This window comes from Cygnus atratus, chromosome 1, assembly GCF_013377495.2.
Source record: "Cygnus atratus isolate AKBS03 ecotype Queensland, Australia chromosome 1, CAtr_DNAZoo_HiC_assembly, whole genome shotgun sequence".
NCBI classification, from domain to species: domain Eukaryota; kingdom Metazoa; phylum Chordata; class Aves; order Anseriformes; family Anatidae; genus Cygnus; species Cygnus atratus.
Genome location: NC_066362.1, coordinates 93189063 through 93214228, shown reverse-complemented (window position 1 = coordinate 93214228; position 25166 = coordinate 93189063). Strand labels below are relative to the sequence as shown.

At 39.7% G+C, this 25166-nt stretch overlaps 1 protein-coding gene across 1 annotated transcript; it reads left to right on the top strand.

The window, feature by feature from the left end:
* The first annotated feature begins 245 nt into the window (after positions 1 to 245).
* Positions 246 to 25166, top strand: ADGRG7 (adhesion G protein-coupled receptor G7). The gene is made up of 17 exons (XM_035540585.2): positions 246 to 386; positions 893 to 1026; positions 4619 to 4726; positions 7654 to 7785; positions 8667 to 8776; positions 10793 to 10948; positions 11407 to 11495; positions 12264 to 12382; positions 12467 to 12580; positions 14413 to 14570; positions 16768 to 16917; positions 18235 to 18347; positions 20025 to 20386; positions 21603 to 21684; positions 22679 to 22840; positions 23606 to 23762; positions 24948 to 25166. Exons 1-17 carry the CDS (start codon positions 379 to 381, stop codon positions 25164 to 25166), a joined length of 2373 nt encoding a protein of 790 aa, XP_035396478.2. The 5' UTR covers positions 246 to 378.

The window sequence follows — 25166 nt, the reverse complement described above, 5'->3', positions numbered from 1 at the left end:
GCTGACACTGACAACAAAAAAAGACAGTGTTTATTTCAATTCATTTTTTAATAGCTCTTTTTGCCTCTTTTGACTATGATATTAATCTCTTAGATTTTAATTTGTCAGAAAGAGACATGTTAGCATGCAGAAGATACTAGTTTTGGCAGTTCAGGTGTTGCAATTTTCTTTCTGCTTCCCATTTTACGTGTGCCTTTTTCTGATTTTTTTTTCCCTCCCCATTTTGCCCCCGCTCCTCTCTGGAGAAAGATGTCTAGCAAGTCTGAAGGCACAGATTTTATTCCCTGCTGAGTGACCACATTTCATGGTGGAGATGCACAGAGGGGATGCAGCAAGGCTGTCCCACGGGGGACACTGGGCTTTTCATCCTCTGGGGTTATGCGAAGGTAGACAGCATCTCCGTGTCAGATGGGGAGGGGTTGGAGGTTACTGTCTGTACGAGTGATGAGTGATGGGGCCTCGTACCCTACCAGACATGGACACAGGCCCTGTGTGGCGATGCAGCTCCTGTGCCTGGGCCGCATGCAGGTCTGGTTTGGGGATCAGAGGCCTAGGGTGCCATGCTTGGAGGGAGGAATGGTCTGCTGGCATGGTCACGAGCCCTGCCACACACACAGTGAATGGGCTCTGGCCCATGTGAGTGCAAGCATAGCTGGGTGTCTGCTCTGGGATGCTCTCCTGTGACAGGCAGAAGATGTGAGATTCGATGTCTTGTTATGTGAAATATTTTGTAGGGTGGAAAATGTTGGATATAAATGCATGCTATTTATCTACCAAAATTTGTTTTCTTTTCTTTCCTAAATGGAACTGAAAAGGTTAATGTTCTAGGAGTAGGCTAGTAGTTAATGGTTTATCCATCACAAGGTTATGGATATATAATATCATTTTATAGCAGGGCAGACAGTCCACACCACAACATGCCTTCATGCCACTGGGACAGAATATTGATTGCAATTGCCTGCTGTGTGGTGACTCTGACCCTCTGGTCCCTTTGTGCTTGGCAGCTTATCATCAAGTTTCACACAGGTAAGAAATACAATTCTGCACCATTTGAGCTCTGTCTGAGCTCTTTGTGTTCTTCTGCCTTTCCTAAAGTGCTTAAACATGATTACTGGTAGACTCATCTGTGCCCCAGACTTTTTAGGTGGAAATGACTTTCTTCTTACATTGATGTTTAAAGAAGTACTTAAAACTTTGCCTTCTCTTGTAAAACAGAATAATGTGGCAAACAATCTTGAATATTTCACTTGTAACGTACGTACACTGTGAATGAATTCTCTAACGTAGTTTTGAAGAAATGTCTTGAAAGCTTCTCACTCTTTGGGTAGAAATCTGATTTACTTTTTGAAAGACAAAAATAAAACTCTAGCTAGGCTTGTAAATTATGTTTTAAAGAGTAACTACTTAGCTGTACAGGGAAAGGAACAACATATAATCACAAAGGTGCTGTATAGCACCTGTCCATGATTTTACTGCAATTTGCATTATAGAAAGTTTTGTGGAGGGAATGTAGGAAACATTGGTTTGCATATTCTATATCTGAAAATCAGGTCAGTGCAACCTCTCAAGACGCTTTCTTGTACAAACTTTGAGCAGAAAATTTGTTTCCTCTCAGCAGAATACTCAGTATATGGACATGATACAAAATCATGCATGGGCCTATATGTATGTAAAGTTCATTGCAAGAATCAGACATTCCTCACTGCTCGCCCAGCAAGACAGATGTTATTGGAGACTAGGAGGCCCAGGGAAAAGTTTATGTTAGGACACACTGGGCTATATTTGCTTCAAGAGATCTATCAGATGTTTACAGGGAGGGAACATACCTGAACACACGAAATGGCACATAAGTAAATATTAATTGCTTAACTTAAATGAGTAATTATTTACCTTTGTGAATATAAGAATATGCTTAGGGCTTTGTTTGACTTGATGATCCTAAACCCAGATGATTTGAAGTTAACTCTTGGCAGCTTGGGAATTCTTGTGCCTCCAATTTACACAGCTACAGGGAAACTAGCTGCTAGGAATAGGACTGAAACTGCAGCGACTTCAAGGATAGGAAATACCTTCATGCCCATCTGATGCAGTGCTTGTTGTGCATAGTTGTAGTTTTCCTGATTTTTCCAAACCTTAACTGCAAGTATTACCATTAGCAGTCCCCAGGATGTTTGGTTTAGAAAAGAAAAAATAAAATAAACAAAAAAGCACAGTTCTTGATGACATAATATTATGCAAGAATCTTAGCCTCAATTTAAGAATATATACAGTCAAAATCAATGTGATTCTTGAAATGACTAATTTCTGCAAAACTTAAAAGACAAGGACAAATAAAAACAAGATGTTTTCCGAAACTTAAAAACAGAAGAGCCCTATGATGTTAAGCCAATGCCACAATTATTTGAGGCTGATGAGTTTTACTGTGTGTGGGGGTAGGCATGACTGCATTATTAAGCTTGGGAATTCATATTTGTGAAAGATACAGATTCCTCCCCACTCCACAAAAAAAAAGAAAAAAAAAAAAGCAGTAATGAAAAAGCAGTAACGTTAGCAGATCCCAGGAGTGTCATGCTGTTGTTACATTGGTGAGGTGGATGCTGCGTGCTGGCTCAAGAAAGATGTGCCTGTACCTCCAGGGGCCAGTGCTAGACTTTTTGCCTCACAGCTTTGTTTTTACGTTTTACCACTTGCAGAAGAAATGATTCAGGAGTTAGATCCCAACAGATTCAGGATTAGTGGTTGTAGAAGTGCCAGCATTGATGCTTCCAGCCCATGTCTGCCCTGGTCACACTCCCTCCTCTCCCTGCTCCTCTGCAGGCAGCCAGGATCTCGTGCATTTGCAAGGCAGCACTGCTGCAACTTCATTTTTGGGGATCCTATGTGACATAACTGCTTTGGCCATGGAGGCCTGGAGCTGTGCTGCAGGTCCCTGAGTGTTTTGTGGGTTCCCAGGTCCAAAGGGCTCCCAAGGCAAAGCAGGAAGCTGAGCCGTGGTGTCATTCCTCTGCCACATTGCCCCATGTGCTACATGCATGTGCCTGCCCCGTGAGCCAGCACTGCTGGGGCAGCAATGGTTCAAGCACTCACCCAACTTTGCCACATCAAGCCCTTGTCTGCAGCTGCTGAAGTGTCCCCCCTCCTCCACCACCACCCACCCCCTGCTCTCAATTGCTGCATGAGTTTTCCTTTGCTTTTTGTAAGATTTCCAGCAGAGAAACAATTTAAACAGCTGATGGGTAGCAAAGATATTACCTAGCTGCACATAGATGCTATTTCACCAGCATCACAGACATTTGGCTGAAACGTAGCTGAGACAGACTGAAACACAAATGCTACATAGCAACTACATGAGCAAGAGTCAAGCAACACTTGCCAAGAACAGAATTACCCCAGCCACGTGGCGCATCCCCTATAGTCTGCAATAACCTTTCAGTTATATGAATCCCATTAAAGAGCAAGAAGTTAAGCAATCTTTTACTTCAATGAGAACATTAGGAATATACAATAGCACATGTGCTCCTGACAGCACTGTTTACTTTTACATTTTCTGGCTTTATTGTATTTGCCAGCATCTCAAAACATGGATTCTAAAATGTCACATCAAATAGCAGGCCTCAACTTCAGTTTTCTGTATAATTTCAAGGCATAAACTGCACCCACTGCAGTCGAGTGGGAAGGGATTCCAAATTCCACCCTCCATGTTGGGTTGGGTGAGATAAACTGAGAGGAAGCCTTGGCCCATGGGGATCCCCTAGGTCTTGGAGCCATATCCCAAAGCTTGAGGTCCACCAGCACCTTCTCTACTGCAATTTCTGCTGCAGAAAACCCCTGAGCCATTTAAGATTTGCCAGCCTCTTTTTAAAGAAACCTTAAAATTTCCAGATCTTGACAAACACTATCAATACCTTGGTATAGTCAGAAATTCCTAAGAAATGTAATTTCTCTGCTCTTGCTTATATTGTGCTTTTTTGTTTCCTGAAGCTGCAGCAGCCTGTGCAACAACTACTTCAGACAAAGCCTGCTATTCCTGCCAAGAGACAATAAAAATTGGCACCTGTCCTGGAATGTGAATAGAGGCTATGACTGAGACCAGGACGTGGATTTTTATCTGTATTACCCCATAAATTCTGGCTTAAATCAGAATATTTCTGTGTGATTCTTGGAGGTCTGATTATCCACCTGCCCATTGCCAGTTTGGGTCTTGGAAATCTGTGGCCCTGTTTTGCCCTCTTGTTCCCTGTGAAACCCTCCAGGAGCCATTTGGGCTTTTCACAGATTCAACAGCTTGAGTTTCTTGCATTCTGGAGGCCCACACCATCATTGCTCCTGCTCTTCTGGCAGCTACACAGAGCAGTTTCTGCCTACTTCTCTGTGTGGATGCAGATTAATTTTTGAAAGCTTTGATCCCACATTCACAGCATTAGTTTGGGGGGTTAGGAGGAACTAGTGATTGAGTCCATGGGCGAGACTGTGGGGCACAGAATAAAATATTTTTTAGTTGAAGCTCCAAATAAATCAGCATCATATTTGTATATTTCCTTCATCAAATTATTTATAAGCATATATATTTTGCATACATATTTATGAATATGTACATCTTGATTATTTATTCACACAGAAATTACAGAAACCGTGGTACCTCCTTGCTTCTGCCGCAATGGGGGAATCTGCCAGGATGGATCCTGCGTGTGCCCTGATGAGTGGATAGGACTCCTTTGTGATATAGGTTAGTACAAGCAAGGCAGCACGAGCAGTTGGTGTTATTTCTGTGAACCCCTCTGTTCTGGGAGGTTCCCGACCCACCTTGCCTCTCCTGGGACGGGCTCAGCAGGGTCGGGTGTGCAAGAAGTGACGTGGCTCTTCTTCCTAGAAGAGGCCATAACTTTCACCCACTTCTGTCACTCTTTTGAATGAGTAACATATCTGGGGAAGACATTATGGTTTTCAACTGTCTGTGGCCTGTTTCTAGCCAATTTGGACTTTGTTTGAATTCCTCTGTTTGAACATCACAATGACTTGAAAATCTGATTCAGACCTCAGTGGCTAGCATTGCTCTCTCTGGATTTTCCAGTGCCAAGGGGACTCAGTACCCAGCAGGATAATGCCTATACTCATTTCCTGCTGCCAGTGGCAACAACACCACAAAAGTATTCACATGCATGGATCTAGACAGGATTCATGTAGGAGTGCCAGAAGAGCTGACTGATGTAAATGTGGGACTGCTCTCTGTCACCTGTGTAAAAACATCATGATCAGGAGAGGCCGCAGAGAACTAAAACGCCAACATCATGCCCACCATTAAGAAAGGCAAGAAGGAGAACTGGGGAAACCATAAGCCTGTCAGGTTTTCCTCAGATCCTACAAGTACTATGGACCACATTCTCTTGGAGCCTATTTCCATGCATGTGAAATACAAGAAAATAATCAGGAGCAGTCTGGATCTACAAATGGCAAATCAAGTTTGAGCAACCTGACTGCCTTCTGTATGAAGTAACTGGCCAATGTAGTTAACAGGAGTGAAAGACGTAATACACCCTGATATTAGTCAGGCTTTTGACACTGTCTCCCTCAGCATCCTCATTTGATAGTTAAAGATGTACAGGTAGGGTGACTGGACCATTAGCTGGGCTGAAAATTAACTCAGCTGCCAAACTCGAAGTGTAGTATCAATGGCTTGATTAGATTAGAGTACTGTAAAAGTAGGGCAACCCACTGGTTGATACTAGGGCCAGTATCGTTCAATGTTTTTGTTGACAACCTGAATGATAACAGAATGCACTCTCAGCAAATCTGTGGACAATACTAAACTCGTGGTGGAGTGGAGGTTTTGTTGACACTTTAACAGTAGAGTGTCAATGCAGAAGAGCCTTGGAAACCTGAGAATCAGACCAGCGGAAACCTCACAGCGGCCTGCAAGGACAAATGCCAATCTCTGCACTGGGGACACTGGTACAGACTAGAAACTTGCTGTTTGAGGAGCAGCCCCGCTGAAAAGGATCTGGGAGTGACAGTGGCTACCAAGTTCAATATGAGCCAGCAGTCTGCATTCATTGTAAGCAAAGCAGAGCAGCTGTGCTAGGCAGAGAGAAACAGATTGATGGACAGCATTACCCTCCCCATCTTGGGCACTGGTGAGGCTCCACTGGGAACTCCATGCTCAGTTTTGCCCCCTGCACTCCAGGCTGAAAAGACTTGGAGAAACTGGAGAGGGTCCAGCAGGAAGCTGTGAGGAAGTGAGGACCTAGGACAAGTGTACTTCAAGGAGCATTTGAAGGAGCTTGGTTTTTCAGTGTGGTGAAGAGGCTGAGGGCAGAACAAATAGCAGCCTCTGGCTAACTGAATGAAGTGGTGTCGTGAAGATCATTGAATCCAAATTCTTCTCAGTAGCACCAGATGGCAAAGCAAGGGGCAGCAGTCTTAAGCTGCAGTGTGATAAGTTGAGATTAAGCATGAAGAAAAGTATTTTGGTTAGAAAGGTAGTGTCACTGTGGTATGTTGTCCAGTGGGGATATGGAGACTCTGTTTGGTCTAGATGATCTGCAGAGGTTCCTGCCACCTGCGTTTTTGACATACCTTGCTTTGTTGATCACCTCATGGCAAGTGAGTTTCAGTTTTGGGACTATAAGGCAGACCTAATCATTGGCAGAGCCATGAGTACTTATTTGTTCATAACCATTTATATGAAGGAAAAATATCATTATGTCATAGGAAACTCAGACCCTATAGAAAAAGAGACACACGGAAAGTTATGTGACTTGGCAAGGAAGCCTGTGCCAGGACACAGGGAATGCTCCAGGTACCCTGTGTCCTCTCAGGATCATAAGTATGCTTCTTTGTCTCATTTCTGCTAATGGGACACAGTCAGCTGAAATGTGGTCCAAATTAACAAAAGTTGGCAAAAACAAGATGTTGAAAATCCTAAGACCAAGCAATTTTTTTTTTCTGCCTGTGTCCTGCAGTATTTTTTCAAGCATTTGCAGCACTGCAAGGTAAATATGTGTTGTTATAGCAGTATGCCATGGTGTGAGAATGCAGCAGGGTGCCACTCTGGGTCAGGACACAGGCCCACGGAGCTCACCATCCTGGCTTTAGGAGCAGCCAGTATCAGGGGCTTGGAGACGGTGTGGGGATTGGGGTGGTGTGAGGGGGCCTTCCCGAACTGCCCCTTCCCATTCCAGCAGGCAGCGGGGCAGCAACTTCCTATGCCAGCAGCTGCATGTGGGACATCATGGTTCAGTCACCAGATGACTGTCCCCCATTAACTGTACGAATCTCATCAGCAGAAAACTTGTATTTTTGTCTCCACTACTGTATTCTGTAGCATTGAGTTACTAAATCTAATTAAGTGAAGCATTAAATCTTTTTAAATTTCATAAGAACAACACAGTGAGAATAGTACAGACAGCAAAAATTATGGGCTTTTATGGCTTTGGTGACTTCATAAAAATCACTTCTGGCAGCTTGGTTTTAGACAAGATTTACCTAACTGCTTTAACAGACATTTATTTCCTTTAAGACAAAAGAGTCAATGAGTTTCTATTTTCTTAATACTATTTTATTTTTGAAAATTTCTCCATGTATTAAAAATATTTGATCCTAGTGTTTTTTTCTTGTTTTTTTTTTTTTCTTTTTTTTTTCCCCTCTTCTTTACAGCTAATTTCTGTGAGGCCAGTACTTACACATACAACAATTCTGAAAGCAATACAAAAACTCTTACTTTTGAAAGGATTATAGTGGGTAAATATGGCAGCTCCAAAGAAAAATGTGAACCTCACACTGCGAATGGTATGTTTCTTTCCTTTTACTTCCACTTCACAAAGGCAAATATAAGGTTTGTGAAAGATGTTAGATCATTAGAGCAGAAGATGCGAACTCTCTGTTTAAAGCCAGAACAGCAGAGTTCAAGCAGCAGGAGCACAAATCTGTCCACACAGCTTCCTACCTCAAATGCATATGATTTAATGTACACATTCCGAGTAGGGTACGTGCCTGTCTGGAACTCGTCTGAGAGTTGGTTAATGTCACTAATGAACTGGTGTTTGATAGAAAAATTATCTGTTTATCTCCTACTACTTAACATTAGGATTCTGGACACTTTCCATGAACTGTGGCTGAATTTTGGTATCAATGAAATTAGAAAAACAAAAGGCAATATTGGGGTTTCTCACAGAAGAGACCTGAAAAGCACAGAGTATTCCAGCAGCATATACCAGCTCTCAGAGACCTTTTAGAGTAACTATTGCATGGCAGTTCCACCTGCCCTTCTTATTTCTTTCATGATAAATGAAGTACATTTTAGAAGACATGATAAAAAGTCTTTCTGATGGTTTAGTGCTGATGTCTGCACCTCCAGCCTGAGAGACGTTCCTGCAGCTCCAGCATGTTTAAACCTATCTAAATTTGGCATGCATAATCTCAGCTGCTGTGACAAAATTATGTCTATAAGTATAAAACACACATTCAAAAAAGACTAGTAATAAACCAGTTAAATAATTGATGGTCACTTCTAATCTTGAGAGACAAATGTTTTTTGTATGCAAACAGAAAATAACACTGGCTAGGGTGTCACACCCACTGTGCTGTTTTACTTCCCAATGAGGTCATGTGCATATGACCGAGGGCTTGTGTACTAAATGCATATCTTTCTGCTTTTACAATATTACCAGGTAACTCTTCAATTGCGATTCGGTTGTGCTCCAGAAACGGAATAAGTCTTACTTTAGAGCAACCCAGTGTGCAGAATTGTAATGAAAATCTGGACTCCCTAGCATCACAGGTAATCTTGACATGCTGTTTACAGAATGGCTGGGATTCTGCAGCATCACAAGAAAAAAAACGCAATAAGTATTGGAGGCAGGAAATATGTATTTGTGTTTCGTTTCTTAAAATTTTGCAAAAAGATAAATGAACCACCAAAGCCTTTTTTCAGAGGAATTCTTGGCATGTGCCTGCTTTGCAAATGGATTTTGTATACTGCTGATTATTTTATTTTGCTTGATTTTGCCTGAACACCATATCCCACTTAATATTACCTAGCTGGCCTGGAAGTTCCTCACTCAGGTTCCCATTTCTCAGCAAACACCTGAGAGTGGAGGCAATGCTGACACAGGATACTGAGCTGCTGAGAAAATTGATGGGATTTGAAGAAGAGGGAAGAGGGAACATAGTGGTGCTAACACTGACATGTTAGAAAAGATTAAGATTATGTTTAGGCAAAGCCTAAACACCTTTGTCTCTCAAGAATTCAAAGTCAAAATGTCTTGTATGAATTACAAACTCTTCTTGATTAAAGAACAAACAAACAAACAACAACAACAACAACAACAAACACATATACCCCTAGCCTTGCCTTAACGCTTAGGTCTGCCATACTCATAAACATGGAGCACTGAACATGATTACACGTTACAGACAGCCACAGCTCTGCTTTCTGCTTTTACTCTTCTATTCTTTATCGCTAATCTCAATTTAGAAAAAAAAAAAAGATACAGTCCCTCTAAGTGAGTCAGTCCTTCATATTGTTGCTTGAATTCTTAATCCTTGAGATCAAGATTATATTTTCACACTATGTAACTTTTATTAAATTGTTCAAATGTCAAATCTTCTCTGTAATAATATGTAATACTACTAGCAGTTATTTATAATGCTCGTAAGAGGCAGATCTGCATTTGGTTGCAACATAAGGTTAGCCTGCTGCCATTAGTAATTTGGGGTTTTCTTACGATTTTTGGTGTTGTACTGCCACCTAGTGAACTTTAGGCAGCTGAAGGTGCATGCTAGGAGTCCGAAGACATGTATAGTGATATATAGGCCAGGTTTAAAAGGATTTTTATTATTGTAAACACAAATATTTATTTTGAACACGAGATGATTATACAAGTCAGAAGTAAGAATAGTGAAAATAGACATTCACAGTGTACATGATGCAGATGCTTTCAAATAAAATAATAAATCTCCAGTAATTAATTATAAACGCAGAATTCCTTCCTTCCTCCCTGTGCAACACATTCCCTTTATTTCCTACCACTCTGAGCTCTAAAAACACTTAAAGGTTTAATGATTTAATTAAACTTGATTTGGATGGCTTAATCGATTAGAAAAAGGATGACAATGTACTATTTAGCTAGTGTCCATAACAAATGAAGAAAATTCTTCTGATGATAAACAGGTTTCCATGCCTTGTAGTCATATTGTCAGCTAGCTATACCTTCATATAACATACAGATAACACCTTATTTTTTTCTGTGTGTGTTTGTATGCCTAAAATGTTATAGACATTTACACCCTACACATTAAGTGCTAACTGATTCAAATTGGACCCACCCAGAGCTCCTAACAATTCTTGTTAGTAATTCCAGCACTGATTCTTCTCTTTCTCTTTTTCTATTTATTCTGATTTGACAATCTACAATGTACTGAAGTGAGGATAATGTTCTCAGTGCTGTTTATGAATGCTGTTCTGAGAAGAACTATTATTCTAGCTGACATTTCTAAAGTTCCTGTAACGTTTTTTTTTCAAAAAAAAAAAAAAAAAAGTGTGTATATATATATATATATTTATATCAGTTTCTGGTTATTTGAGGAATATTTAAAGGTTTACAGAATTTTGTAACCTCAGAAGCTCCAGGAGGTCTTACTGCTGCTGTTGACACCCACCTGCTATGAAGGAGTGGAGAAAGATATGGTCAGATTCTTCTTTGGTTACCTGTATGATTTTGTGTAAGACTGTTATAAAACTGATGACTTTTTCCTTTTCTTGTATTCTTTCTTTTGAATGGCATTTTCCTAATAGGTGGAAACTGCAGACTCCAACGCTATTTTAGAAATTGCAAAGACCACTCAAATCCTTACCGCTGTGCCTGACCAACTGACCACACAGAAGATCTCTGCTGCTGTGAATATCTCGGTGCAGATTCTGAAAAAGCCAGACATTTCAGATGACCCTCAAGTGAGCTTTATTAAGACTGAAATAAGATATTTACGGTTTAATATTTGGGATATGGATTCTGTCCCCTCTCCACCAGCAGATTTAGCAATATGCTGAGTTATTTCGGTGGCCCTGAGTGAATACTTGTGGAATCACTGCTGCTTCAGTTCCCAGAATGGAAATTTGTTTCTTATCAGCTCTTTAAACTTGGCCTGATCTGGAATTCTAATACTAGGATCATTTGATGTTTAAGTTTGTCATTTAATTTTTACTGTCTAAATTAATAGAAATGTAGTATTTATGAACCCTTGGCTCAAAGCTTATATTCTCTCAAATGATATCCTGTATTTTGTTTACTCCACTGTATGTACTTTCAAGTAATGTCTGTTGTATTCTTACTTTGCCAGTGCACTATGTAGAACAAGGGATGATTTATTTCATTTGTCTTTGAACATTGCCTTTTTTTCTGATTGTCTCAGGCATCTGAAACAGTAGTGACTACAGTGAGTCAGCTCTTGGATGCCAAGGAAACAGAATTCAGCAATGATCTTGTCAATGTTACATCAAGGTAACCTCAGCTTTTGCCCTACTTACTAAATCTAATCGACAGCATTTTCCTTTGTGTTTTAGAATGAAAGTTGTTTATGAACACATCAACATTTTAGTGTTCAACTCTAAAGTGCAATTTGATTCAGTAAATTGATACTTACATAAACAATTTTGGCTGACTTTTTATGCTTTGTATAAAGGATGAGGGCAGGGAATTATGCTTCTGGAGTTAAATTCTGATTTGATCAATTGGCTTAAACAGAATGGGCAAATTGTTTAAGTAGCACAGTACTGTTTGTAAACAGGGAGGGGTTTACAGGTGGAGGGACTTACCTGCAGGCTGGGATGCTGGCACCTTAAAAACACTTCCAGGTGTTTTTAAGGTGTAAAAAACAGGTTTTTTATTGCACTTCACAGAAGTCTGAGAAGTATTATTACAATTCCCAGCATGTAGAAAGGGGAAGCTATCAACATGAGGGAGCTGCTTCCTGCATTTGTTACAAGAAATCTCTGACTTAACAAGCTAATGTAATTTGACAGCATGCTAGATTTCACATTGCCCCACTCCCAGCTGCATGTATGGCTAAATCCTGCTTCTCCTGATGTTAGAAAGTAAAATTTCTGTTGACTTCAGAAGTAGCAGAATTTCCCCTTTTGCTAGAGATAACGTGTAGCTTCTTCACTCATGTGCCAGAGAACCAAATCAGAGAGGAAGCTCAGAAACTGAACCTATAGCTGTGTGTAACAACTAGTGGTAAGTTTTTTCCCACTCATTATTTCAATGCAGCCTCACAAAAGCGATTGAAGAATTTTCTTTGATGAGCAACATCACTCAGACCAACATTGCAGTCCAGTCTGTCCCACTGATGTTGAACTCCTCTGCGATTCTGTTTTTGGCACAGAGAGGTAAGCCTGGGTGTGTTGTTGGATTTACCAGCAAAAGCAGGTGTGTGCCATAAATTCTAATGCACCCACTGTTAATTTTTGCAGATGAAACACTGGGAAATTTTCAGACAACAAAACTAGAAATACAGGAAGATGCCACTGGGCTTAGTGATGAACTCGGTACTGAAGTTCAGATCCTGCTCAATATTACAAGTAACAGTAAGTTCTTTCTCTTACTGAAAACTGAGCCAGGGGAAATTCTGAATGAATATTCCCTAAAAATCTGCTTTAGGAAAAAAGAAAAAAAAAAAAAAACACCCGAACCAATATAAAAAATTATGTTTTTATAAATATTATAGCAACGTGTTTTTTGATATGCATGTTGGTACCATATTGTGGAACAAAAATGCACATATCAAATGAGCTGGATGATCTTACTTAAGAGATTAATAGATTAATAGATTAATACATGTGTACATGTAATGGTCAGAAAGCTTTGCATGTTTTGGTACTTTTCACTTTTTTTGTTTTTTAAAAATTCAGAATGTAATGAATCTTTGACCATACCTCTCTATATATCAAAATCAAAGGCTAGTACATATATATCTTCCCCCAAATCCAAAGATATCTGCCATTTCAACTAAAATTACTACTGCTGTGAGGTGTCAGCCAGGACAGATGTATTCTTACATCTAGGTGTTGTGATCATTTTTAATGGCACATGGGATTTTTCCAGCTGTCCCTTATGTACACTCCAAAAGCGTATAGTTCCTTTGCTTCTTTTGCTGCAGAAGCTGGTGGCTGGGTAGTTCACCCTGTGCAGTAGTGGTGAGGGTTAATGCCAATTTAACCTAGCAGCTGGACTCCCAGGTAGATTATAATCCTGGCCTTACCAGGCACACAATACCTGGCTGCTGATTATATGTCATTTGTTTTCTACATGTCCAATTTTGCCCCTGTGTATGATTTGCAAGAAGATTGATTATTCACAGCTGCAAATACAGCCCCAGGTAGCTGAACTTTCATCACGTGCTTTTCTATGATATACTAAAACTGCAGACATTTCAGTCTTGGTACCTGAAACCAGCAGACTCGTCCAAAGTCTCTCTGTATAGTGACAGTAACATTAGACATCATAGCACAAGAGCATAATGAAGATGAAGTTTGCAAAGCATTTAAACATCATATTGCTGAACATTGTTCATATACCAGTCCACAGAGAAATGCACAATCCAGTCCTGTCATAAGGGTTAGAAAAGCACTAAAACTGTCACAGACAATGGGCCTGTGGAAAAACAGTGTCATCATGTAATGTCTTTATCATAATGCCTGTGTATCATAACACTTCTTTCAAGAGGGTTGGATTGAATGCGCAGTTTATTTTTTCAAAAAAAAAATAGATTTCTTCAGTATTAAATGCACACATGACATTTTGTAGGTATAAAATTACATTAGTCTCTCATGAAGAAAACAGTATAAAATCAAGAATAAAATAAATTGTATAAACTAGGATTTTTTTTCCCTCACTTTAGCAACAAATAAGAGTAGTGATTTAAATCACTTAGAAATCTTTCTAATTTGGTGTAAGAGCGTAACAAAAGAAATAGAGTCTAAGAGTTGGGTCTGAAGGGAAAAGTCCAGCCAATCTCTTTTATCCTCCAACTTCCTACTAACTGTAAATGTCTCTGTTGTTACTATTTCTTATTTAGTGTTATTAAAAGCCTGGCCATTTGGTATATGTGTATGTATCTGGATTTAGGATATCATTTCCCTCATTGCCAACATTTTTCTTCAGAAAAGGCATTAGGAGAAAGGAAATAATTAATTTATTATTAAAATTTCACACTCCACCCCAGCAAAAATTGAAGATGAATCTTTTGAAATTCATGGGGAAAAAGAAATTATTCTCTACATTTTAAAGGGATTCTAAATAAGTATCTAAACAAAAATATGCTGTAAATACTGGATGTGTGAAGCAGTATAGAACAGGCTTCTTCCAAGGCACCAGTTTCTCTGATATCTGTACCTACTTTTCTGTTTGCCTAGCGAAGGTTCATCAAATAATAGAAGAGCTGGCTTTGTCCTTTATCAAAATGACAAACTCTTCCAGTCACAGACTGATGCAAAGCTCAATTTTTCTAAACAAGTTGTCTCCGGCACTATTGATGGCGGAACAGCCAATGGTGTTGAAATAGCCTTCAATCCCAAGGTAAGCTTCTGTAAGAAATCATAGAATTATAGAATCATAGAGAAACAAGTTTGGAAAGGACCTACAAGATCATCTAGTCCAACTGTCCTCCTATCACCAGTACTACCCACTAAGCTACTAAATTGTATCTCATAGCACCTTGTTCAGGCACTTCTTGAACACCATGAGGGATAGTGACTCCACCACCTCCCTGGGCAGGCCGTTCCAGCACCTGATCACTCTTTGAGAGAAATAGTTTTTCCTGATATCTAATCTAAATTTCCCCAGGCGCAACTTGTGGCCATTTCCTCCAGTCCTATCATTAGTTATTTGAGAGAAGAGGCTGAACACCTCCACATCACAACCTCCCTTCAGGAAGTTGCAGAGAGCAATAAGGTCTCCCCTGAGCCTCCTCTTCTCCAGACTAAACAATCCCAGCTCCCTCAGCTGCTCCTCACAGGACTTGTGCTCCAAACACCTCACCAGTTTTGTTGCCCTTCTCTGGACATGCTCCAGGCCTCTATGTCCTTCTTGTAGTGAGGGGCCCAAAACTGAACACAGTACTCAAGGTGCGGCCTCACCAGAGCAGAGTACAGGGGGACGGTCACCTCCCTGCTCCTGCTGGTTGTACTCTTTCTAATACAGGCCAGGATGCCACTGGCCTTTTCGCCACCTGGGCACACTGCCGGCTCGTGTTCAGCTGAGCATCGATCAACACTCCCAGGTCCTTTTCCTCTTCACAGTCTTCTAGTCACTCTGCCCTAAGCCTATAGCATTGCATGGGGTTATTGTGGCCAAAGCGCAGGACCCGGCACTTGGCCTTATTAAACCTCATCCCATTTGCCTCAGACCAGCAGCCAAGCCTATCCAGATCCTTCTGAAGGGCCACCCTACCCTCAGGCAGATCGACACTACCTCCCAGCTTGGAGTCGTCTGCAAACTTACTGAGGGTACACTCAATCCCCTCATCCAGATCATATCATCAGTAAAGATATTAAACAAGATAGGCCCCAGTACTGACCCCTGGGGGCCACTACTTGTAAAGGGACGCCAGCTAGACTTAACTCCATTAACCACTGCCCACTGGGCATGGCCCTCCAGCCAGTTCTTTACCCAGAGAAGAAATGCCACGTTCAGTTTGACCAGAGGCTGTCCTTGTCCTACTACCTCTTCAATACTCAGGGAAAGAGATATAAGTAGAGGGTGGTATGTTTTTGTTTTGTTTTGTTTTGTTGTTTGTTTGTTTGTTTTTAGCACACCACTTTCATTTCTGGCAATGAGCAGTGAGAGTGTTTGTGGGTTTTTGATTCCCGCCCCCCCCGAAATGATTCCAGATATTACTGCATTTTTGCAGGAAATGCCCTATGTGAGAGCCGATTTGCTCAATTAGCAATGTTTACATAATATTTATTCATTTTTTAGCAGGCTTACTCCAAAAACAAAACCAAAAACACTTGGATTCTTCTTACAATATTTAACTCATGTGGCAAAGATTTTTAGGCTTGAGCACATGAGTATGATAGATCAGTAATCACCACCATAGATCTATACAATTAAGTGCTTTGGGAAACAAGCACTTAAAAAATACAATAATAATGGAAAACTATTTTTTTCTTACTCCTACCCTTATTCCTCATTTGTAATGAACTACCAAGACTGCGAACAAGATTGCTTTTAATATTTATTTGCACTTCAAGGTTCTCATTTCATATTCTAACTGCAGTAACCTGCAGAAGCATATTGTCTGAAAAATACTGCATGCAGTTTGACATATTTCTGTGTGAGCAAAGCCATAGTGCAGGAGGGGAGGGGATGGTACACAGAATTTATCATTGTTTGCTTCCTTTTATTGTGTGGATTCATCATTAATCAGCTGGCAGTAATTTAATGTTACTAAAATCTGAAATCTGTTGTTTGGCCTATGCAGAATTCCTTTGGCATTTATTTAGTGTCTCATGGATGTGTATTTAAACTGTAATTACCTGAATAATTCATAGAAATGGGTAATTTCTTTGTCACTCTTGACTGAGAAAGAACATACAAAGTAAGTTCAAAAAGCCGAATTAAGCTGTTACTGATTGCCTTCATAAGTTTACTGGCAATCCCTTAGTAGCTGTTGGCTCCCCTCTCAGAGGATACTTGTCAGTACGCTTTTTGCTGGTGCATATCTCTTTGTGTTTCTTTATCCCATTTTTCTCCTTGTTGTCCCAATCCATAGTACAACACATCCAAATTTCAGCTGCATGATTATGCGTGCGTCTTTTGGGACTATGCTGTGAATGACTGGAACACCGTAGGCTGTACAAAAGAAAGAGGCCAATTCTTGAGATGCAAGTGCAACCACACTACTCATTTTGCTGTCCTGATGGTAGGTCATTGTTCTTCCGTGAATGGGCGGAGTCTGGTGTAGTGCTTTTTGTTATGGGTGGTATTTTTTTTGTTTGTTTTGTTTGTTTTCAATTGTTCTCTGACTTACAAGACCAGAATGCCAATAAAAGGGCTTGGGCGCAGTGCCCTGGCTAGAAGGGCACTGAGCTAGAAGGCACAGCAGTTGAAGATGTCCCCACTTATTTGTTTCTGATCCATGGCAGAACTGGCTAACTGGGGCATATGATGCTCCCCAGCGCTGCTGGAAGGCCAAAGTTATAGGCAAATCCTGGCTTCCTCTGGCACAAAGCCTGAGGGCTAAGCCCACCTGACTTTGCACTGGCGCTGGCTTTCCTCTTGCTGTGGCAGCTCTGCACCTGAATTGCTGCAGCTGGTTGTTAAATGAATGTATGGCTGAACCCTAAAGTGCCCTGACACAAACAACAGAGTAGCCTGGGATCTGTGTTAGCTGCGGCACTAACTTGTGTTGGGCAACTAACTCAAAGCACTCAGCATTAGCTACTTCCTTTGCTTACAAAAAAACAATTTATCTGTAAATATTAAGCCTGCTGCCATTTAGTTTTATATATTGCCCTCTTATACTTACAAGACTATTTAGGAATGACTATCTCTGCCATTCATTATTCTGGCAGATTCTCTAAACAAAACGCTCCATGGGTAACATCATGTACTGGTGGTCATTAACTTCTGGAGTGCTGAGATTTCAGTTTCTTTTTACTCTGTTTTCGCAGAATAGCATTTCTATATTTGTAGTATTTACTTGTTTCTGTATTTCCCTTTGTATTATGCATGATCTTATTGCATAAAATGACTGTATTCTAAGAGAAGATTCCCATCCATTTGTGCAAAGTTAACGGTATTTTCTGTTTCTCTGACTACATTTATATTTTGTGTGCTGCTTTGTTGACACTATTCAAACAAAGACTGGTTTTGATTTGGAATTCCTTACAACATCTTACCTTAGAACTTATCACCAGAAGTCAAAATTCAGAATGCACGTCAGTATGAAAAGTCAAAGCTCCTCTTTTCAGTCTATGTTGGTTTGTATTTCTCTAAGAATAATTTAATCTGCTACTTTGCTGAATATTTGATTGGCATTGTTAAGTCTCCTTTTGCAGTTCTGCACAAGCTCCTCTTGTTTTGCTGTCTGGAATAATTTTGTGTGATCTGAAAATTTTGTCAGTGGCTAGCAACAGTCATAGCTTTACTAAAACATTTTCATTTCTATGTTCAAATAGAAATACAAATTTTAGGAAGGAAATCATCTCATCTTGTAATTGATTTGATTTTTTTCTAGGCCTTTCGGATCAATTATAAATATGCAAAGCCTTTGGAGTATATCTCATACGTTGGTGTTGGATTGTCCATTGCTGGTCTGGTCATTACCATTTTATTTCAAATATTCACTAGGTAAGAGAGAAGATGTGAAACTGTGTTTTGTACTAAGTTCCAATATTTTGCTCTGTATATAGTTTGAGGGGAAACAGAGACAGCAGCCAGTCTGGAGCATATTTCAATATTATTGATCAGCAGATAGTATTAAAAACAGTCTAATTGTGTATTGTGTAGCTTGGGAAACGTGTTTTACTGATTAGTGAAGTTATGCGATGTATATGTGTATGAAGTTATGACGTCACATTTTTCAAGTTGAATATAACTGTGGTGAATGTTTTGTTTTCTGACTTTCCAACAGGAATGTTCAGTCTAGGTATCCTATGGGTGACAATACAGGGCAGCTCACCAGCTATGATAATAAAGCAAGCACTATGTGCTACCGAGGACCAAGTCAAGGATTGATCCTTTTACCATGGGCTCTCATGATTATGTCTAAAAATCTGATCTCTGGGTTATGTCCCAGGAACACATTTGCCCAGTCTCCATGTGTTAATGGTGCTCTGCTGTTACTGTTTTTTTCTACGTCCCCCCGACCTCGCTGATGTCTGTGTGACTACCTTCGTTAGGCATTTGACAATACAGTCCCAGACCTGTATTGTTGCTACATTGACCCATGCATTGAGGTGTTCAGTTCACTGTGCTCACTTAACACTTACTAAATGTGTAATAGTCTTCCATCACCAGTATGACCTACTTTATACCTTCTTGTGTGCCCTGTGCCCTGGTATTACAATGTCTAACGAATTGTCTGTCTTCTAGCCAGTTACCAATATGCCTGTTACATTGGTGTCTTCATTCAAGGCTAATCATTTCAGTCCACTCTCTTTTCTCTCAGGCTATTAGTGTTCATGTAAAAGCATATGTATCAATCCTCAGGTTCTCTTCTTGCTATCCTATTTTAATTTTATCCTATTTTAATTTTTCTTTGATTTCTGTTGCTTATTTGAGAGTTTCTATATTATAGACTCCTGTTTATAAAACATCTGTAGTAAACGGCTGATTTCAAAGCATCATGAATATATAGTAACACAGGTTATGTGTTACTGTTTTATTGTGAATGACTTCATTGAAATACAATCGCAGCACACTTCCTAGATGGACATGCCTGGGATTAATGGTGTCATGTGATTCTGCCTTGTACAAGGAGCAAAGTCATGCCAACAGAGCTGTAGCTATTGTAGATTAAGAACTATCTCATCTCTCTTGCACTAATGTAGATTTGGAGTAATTCCATCAAGGTCAATGTTTTTAGGATTTTTGGAGCTTCCAGACTTTAGCTTTTAAATGCATTTACAAGACAACATTTGGAAGTAGAGTTCTATTATTCTCTTGTACCTTCAAGAGTGCTTAGAAATACTTGTCTTATGCTCTTAACACCGAAGAAAATGGTTCTAAAAGAGCAGAGTGACAAAAATTAAATGCATCCCAAATTCTTTTGGAAAGAGTCCAGTCCTAGAAGGTACTGGGTCTTCTCCGTTCTAGTTGAAATCAGATGAAATTGAAGAATTTGGTAAGGTGTCTGAGAGTAACCACAGTGTAAAATTCTGCAAACAAGTTATTGCTTTTTCTATAAATATATATTAAAGACTGCACACTCTAGCTTGCTTTTGACATCAACAGACACAAAGAAGTATTTTATATTTTTTCTTATTTTGCTTTACCTTTTTCTCCTAAATGTATTCCTACTAATAGGAAAACTCGGAAGTCATCTGTAACGTGGATGTTAGTGAGTCTCTGTTCCTCAATGCTAACTTTTAACATCATCTTCATCTCTGGAATTGAAAACCGAAATGCCAGGAATCACAGCAGCAATACCAGCGTAGACGAACAGCAATCCCGTGCTTACAATACCGCCAATACCTTGCCCAAAGATGGTGTGGTAGATCCTCCTGAAGACTCCTGGTGTATGGCTGTGGCTGTCCTACTGCACTATTTTTTGTTGGCAACGTTTATTTGGACAGCACTCAATTGTGCACAGTTGTACTTACTGCTGCTTAGAGCCATGAAGCCCCTTCCTGGAAACTTCATTGTAACCATGTCAGTAATTGGATGGGGTAAGATTTAAAGTCATATATGTGGCAACTCTTACCACAGTACCAGCACATAGTGCATTCAGGGAGAGGTATGAAGACAGCAGATCAGTAGCGAGCAACTAAGAATCAATGTCTCTCTGGCTTAGGCAACATGGTTTAATGAATAACCTCCTGTTGCAGTTTACACTACAGGTATAAGATGAGCTTGTTTTCACTGCCCTGACATGGCAATGAAACCGAGAGCTTGTTCACCAGAACAGCAACATGTATCTAGTGCACGCAGGAGAAATTTTCACAGTAATCAAGGCATTCAACAGTCTTTTTCTGTCAACTACAAGATTTTTTTTTTTTCAGATAGAGTGTTTTCATGTATGGAGTCAAATTCTTCATTTAGATATCTCTGAGGTTCCTCATGACCTCAACCAGAGCCTTGCATGCGTCCAAAAGCAAGGACTGACTTACATGATTTGTTGTATATTATTTAGTAACAAGCAAAGAGTGCATTCTTAAAACACTATAGCAATTAGCAACAACACTGCAGCTTGAAAGGAGACTATTTGGAGGACTGAAGAATGCAGCCAGATGCCCACTAGGTATAATAAAAATCTCAGCCTCCTTCAAGAAACTGTTCTGATACTGTATACAGGAATACCTGCCTTTTCCACATTGTGTATTCAGCTAGTGTGGTATGTGTTTTTGATGGCATCTAGAAAGCAGCTTTAGATTCAGATTGTTTTATAGTTATGTTTTGCATTTGGGTGGAGGCAGAGGCAATTCTTTTAAAACTTTTAGCATTTGGACTGCATGTGCAGGCCAGAAAGTGTTCAGTGAAAGCTGCTTGGCTATATGCCATTGCTCTCCACATACATTAGCATGATAGCACAACATTAGATTCTTCACTGTCCTGTGACTGCATGTCTAAAAGAGCATGATTCTGACTCACTGCTTGTCAGATTTTGAGAGCACAGCAGTCTGGAAGATTTCTAGTAGAGCTGAAGGAGGGAGAGAGCAGCATGTATATTTCCCAGACAAAAACCAGTGCGGGAGGCTCCTTCCCATGAAATGTGCTACTTAAACTCTTCTAACAGGTAGTTAGGACACAGGGAAAACAGGAAATGAAGCAAAGGGGTCAAGGACATAACTCTACACAAGAGCAAGAAGCTATTTATGTGGAATGGAGTTAGGGTGCACCTATACAACTGAACAATAAATTGCAAATGTCTCTCCTGTCAATTAGGAATCCCTGCTGTAGTAGTTGCAGTAACACTTGGAGTTACTTATAGAGAAGGAAGAGCTTTAGACTACCGACAGGAAGAATTGTAAGTTTGTGTATTATTACAATAGTTGCTATTGCATGCCTTGTGTGATGGCTTATTATTAATACTATTCTAGATTTATATGGTATATTATTTTGTATATTTAAGTACCTGTACTAAAAAGAAAACAGAAGTCTTCACTCAAGGTGAACTTTCACTATAAGGAATTGCAATTTTTCCTCACTAAGGACTTAGGGTACTGTACCCATATCTGTCCTGAATGCTACTGCAAGCTCTCCTGTGGCTTTAAATGGGAATTGTAGATGCTCTTAGACTAACTAAAATTAAGGACCTTCACTTAAGTTCATAATTGCATTTCAGTACCTAAGCTTAGTCCTCACATTTATTTGAAATCTTTCTGGCCAACATAACTATATCCCTAATTACCCTATGTGTTTTGTATCTGCACTTAAATTTGTGTGCCAGCACACCAAAGCAGGCTATGGGCTTACAGTGTACCCTGGTGACAGTGGATGATGCAGAACTTTTGGATATGCAAACACAAATGCCCTTCCACATGGTGGTGATCCTGTGATACTCATGTAGGGAGTGTTGACTTCTAGCTTGAGATTATTTGTCAGTGAAAAAAAAATAATAAATATTTTACAGCGTAATCCCATCTTCCTGAAGTTGCCACTGTTTGTTTCAACTTCTGTCCATAAGGTCTTCCTTTTAACTCTTTAGCTTTATTATAATATGTACCCTAGAAATCAAATTGTATATGGTGGCCAGATACGTATTTGGTTAGCTATATTCCACCTTATAATATTTCCCTGTGCAGTTTGTTTGATAAATCACTTTGAACTCCCCAGAGAAAAGAAAGGCATGATTGAAAGGCCTCAGTTGTCCAGGACTGGTTGCCTTTCAGAGAGAGGTTAGGGCTGGAAAGCCCTAGCTGAGGTCTTTCGGGATGAAAAAGAGGTGTACTGTTTTGTTTTGGTATTCTGAATAATGTGTCTAACAAATCTTTTGAAATGGCCTCTCTTTTTATGAAAAGTTGCTGGCTTGCAGCCCTGGATGAAGATCAGAATTTCAGCATAGAAAAGCCCATGTTGTGGTCGTTCCTTTTGCCGGTAGCACTGATACTCCTGTTTAACATTATCATCTTCATCAAGATCGTTGTCTCTGTGATATGGAAGGAGAACAAGGATTTGACAAGGTGAGATGGCACAGAACTCCTCAGATCTTTCAGAAGACGTATTCCTTGATCTCTTGTTAGGAGTTCAGGCTTTCTTGTCACAAATTTGGATTTCTGAGAAAATCTTTTGTTTTAAAGAAATGTGCATTTAAAGCAGTCAGAGAATTAATTCCATGGTTGTAATGGGTCAGGATATGTTCCTTTGCATAGCAATGAACACATTACAGGCTTCCCCCCAGCCACCACCACTTTTTTTTTGGTTGCAATGTTACTCGAGTTCAATGAAGGTTATGTGTGATTTAGTCAGCATTGAAACAGATTTCCCTGCCCAGTTTTAAATCGGCACTCCGTGTATTGTCACAGGCTAAGCATCGCAGACTTTGCAGTGTACATTGTACTATTTAAAAGAGAATTGCTTTAATTTTTATTATCCAGAGAACACTGACCTGTTCAACAAAACTTTGCACTTTATTCCTTTTATGTACAATTTTCATGGTTGGAGCAAACCAAAATACCTTCTCTCTGATTTCTCTCAGGCTTGAGAGAAATTGGATATCCAAACTTCAATGGCAGCTTATTCTTCTACTGAAAATTGAGACTATTTGGATCAAAATTGTAAACATACTAAAAGGTTTATAGTAACTAACATATTAATTTTTAATGTATCCTGTTGCCTTGGTAAACCTCATGTTTTTGTTAAAGAAAGATATATCCATGCAGAGATTATTCAGATAAGCCTTTCTTTTTTCTTTCTTTCTTTCTCTTTTTTTTTTTTTTCATTTCTAGGAATAAGAAGGATTCATTCATGGGAAAGATCACCGGCACTATCTCTGTCGTTGTAGTGCTTGGAATCACCTGGACAACAGGCTACTTCATGCTAATAAATCAGGAGGAAACTACTCTTGTTTTCAGCTATGTGTTTTGCATTTTGAATGCTACACAGGTAAAGTATCTAGCAATTCTGAGACTAATAACTGAGATAATGGAAAAAAGATGTCCGATTCATTTGTCAAATGAATGGTGGTATAGTGGCTAGGTTTTTGGAAAGCAGATGTGAAGATTCAGAATTTTTGCTCAGAAAAGGGTGTTATCTCTCTGGTCTGTCACTCATAAAACATTTCCCATCATACAAAACAGTGCAGGACTTTATTTCAAGGTCAGTACTGAAAAGACCATCCTGACTGGCTTCTCTTGCACTGAACTGTATATGATATTAAGAGTGAACATCAGGAAAACCTTCTTTATCTGCTGGAGGAGAATCCCTGGGAAGTAAGTAGAGCTTTATGGCTTGAGAACTTTCACAGTGATTCTGGATGGAAGCCTACAGGAAAGGACCTGCCTTGCTTTCCCCCATAAGTAACGTGGCCCTGGTGGATTCTTGGCTTTATATTCATATAAGGCATATGAACTATGAAGTACATGGAGTAGTGGATACTCCCTTGTCACATCACTGAATATTTTCTGCGAAATGGCTAATTGGACATATGTGACAATTCCCTCATCCCCAAATCTTAAGCTGTTTACTGTCACCTCGATTTAATGAAAACTGAGGCCCTGTACACTGGTGGGGATCAGATCTGCAAACTCTCCCTGCAAAAAGTCCTGAAGGGATTATCACTCTACTAATGGATTTAGTGATTTAAAACTGAAATCATGAACAGAGCTAGACCATGGTTCTCTCTGTTCAAAACCATCAGCCTGTTTTCCTTGCCCCTCGGGATTCTCCTGAAATGCCTTAAGTGAGAATTTAGAATTGGTATAGAAATTCTGAAGTCCTATTTTCCCTCCGTGTGTGTCTGCTGAAAGTGCTGATAGGGCACACCAGCCACATTCAGTGCATAAGGCATACCCAGGCAGGTCCTAGTTCATTCTGTCCAGCAGAAGGTAATAACACCTTTCTGAGCTAATCCATTACAATGCGCAAATGAGGCAACTATTGCTGCAATTTCATAGTTATGTAGAATAATTTTCCCAATGAAAGTAATTATTGTACTCCAAAGCATTAATGTCATTGTTAGTGGTTACAGAAAACTACTGTGTAGTTACTTTTCCAGGTCAAATAATATCGACTAATCTCTTCTGGTTTTATTAGTAAAACATTAACACCATGCTTTTGTTTACTCTACAGGGAATTCAGATTTGTATTCTGTACACTTTCAGATCACCAATTTTCAAGAAAAAAGTTTCTAAAATGAGTTCTGCTTGGAAGATGCCAGAGATATCATTCTACCTGCATTCACAAATTTACCATGTCTCAAAATTACAGCCTGTAAAACATTTCCGGGAAACTTTCAGATCATTTGAGACAGAAAATATTTCCTTTTCCACCTTCTCTGATTGCTATTAG

Coding starts and splice junctions, on each gene's coding strand:
- ADGRG7 (XM_035540585.2), top strand. Junction 7,786..8,666: donor TGAACCTCACACTGCGAATG/GTATGTTTCTTT, acceptor CAATATTACCAG/GTAACTCTTCAATTGCGATT. Junction 18,348..20,024: donor TTATTTCAAATATTCACTAG/GTAAGAGAGAAG, acceptor TCCTACTAATAG/GAAAACTCGGAAGTCATCTG.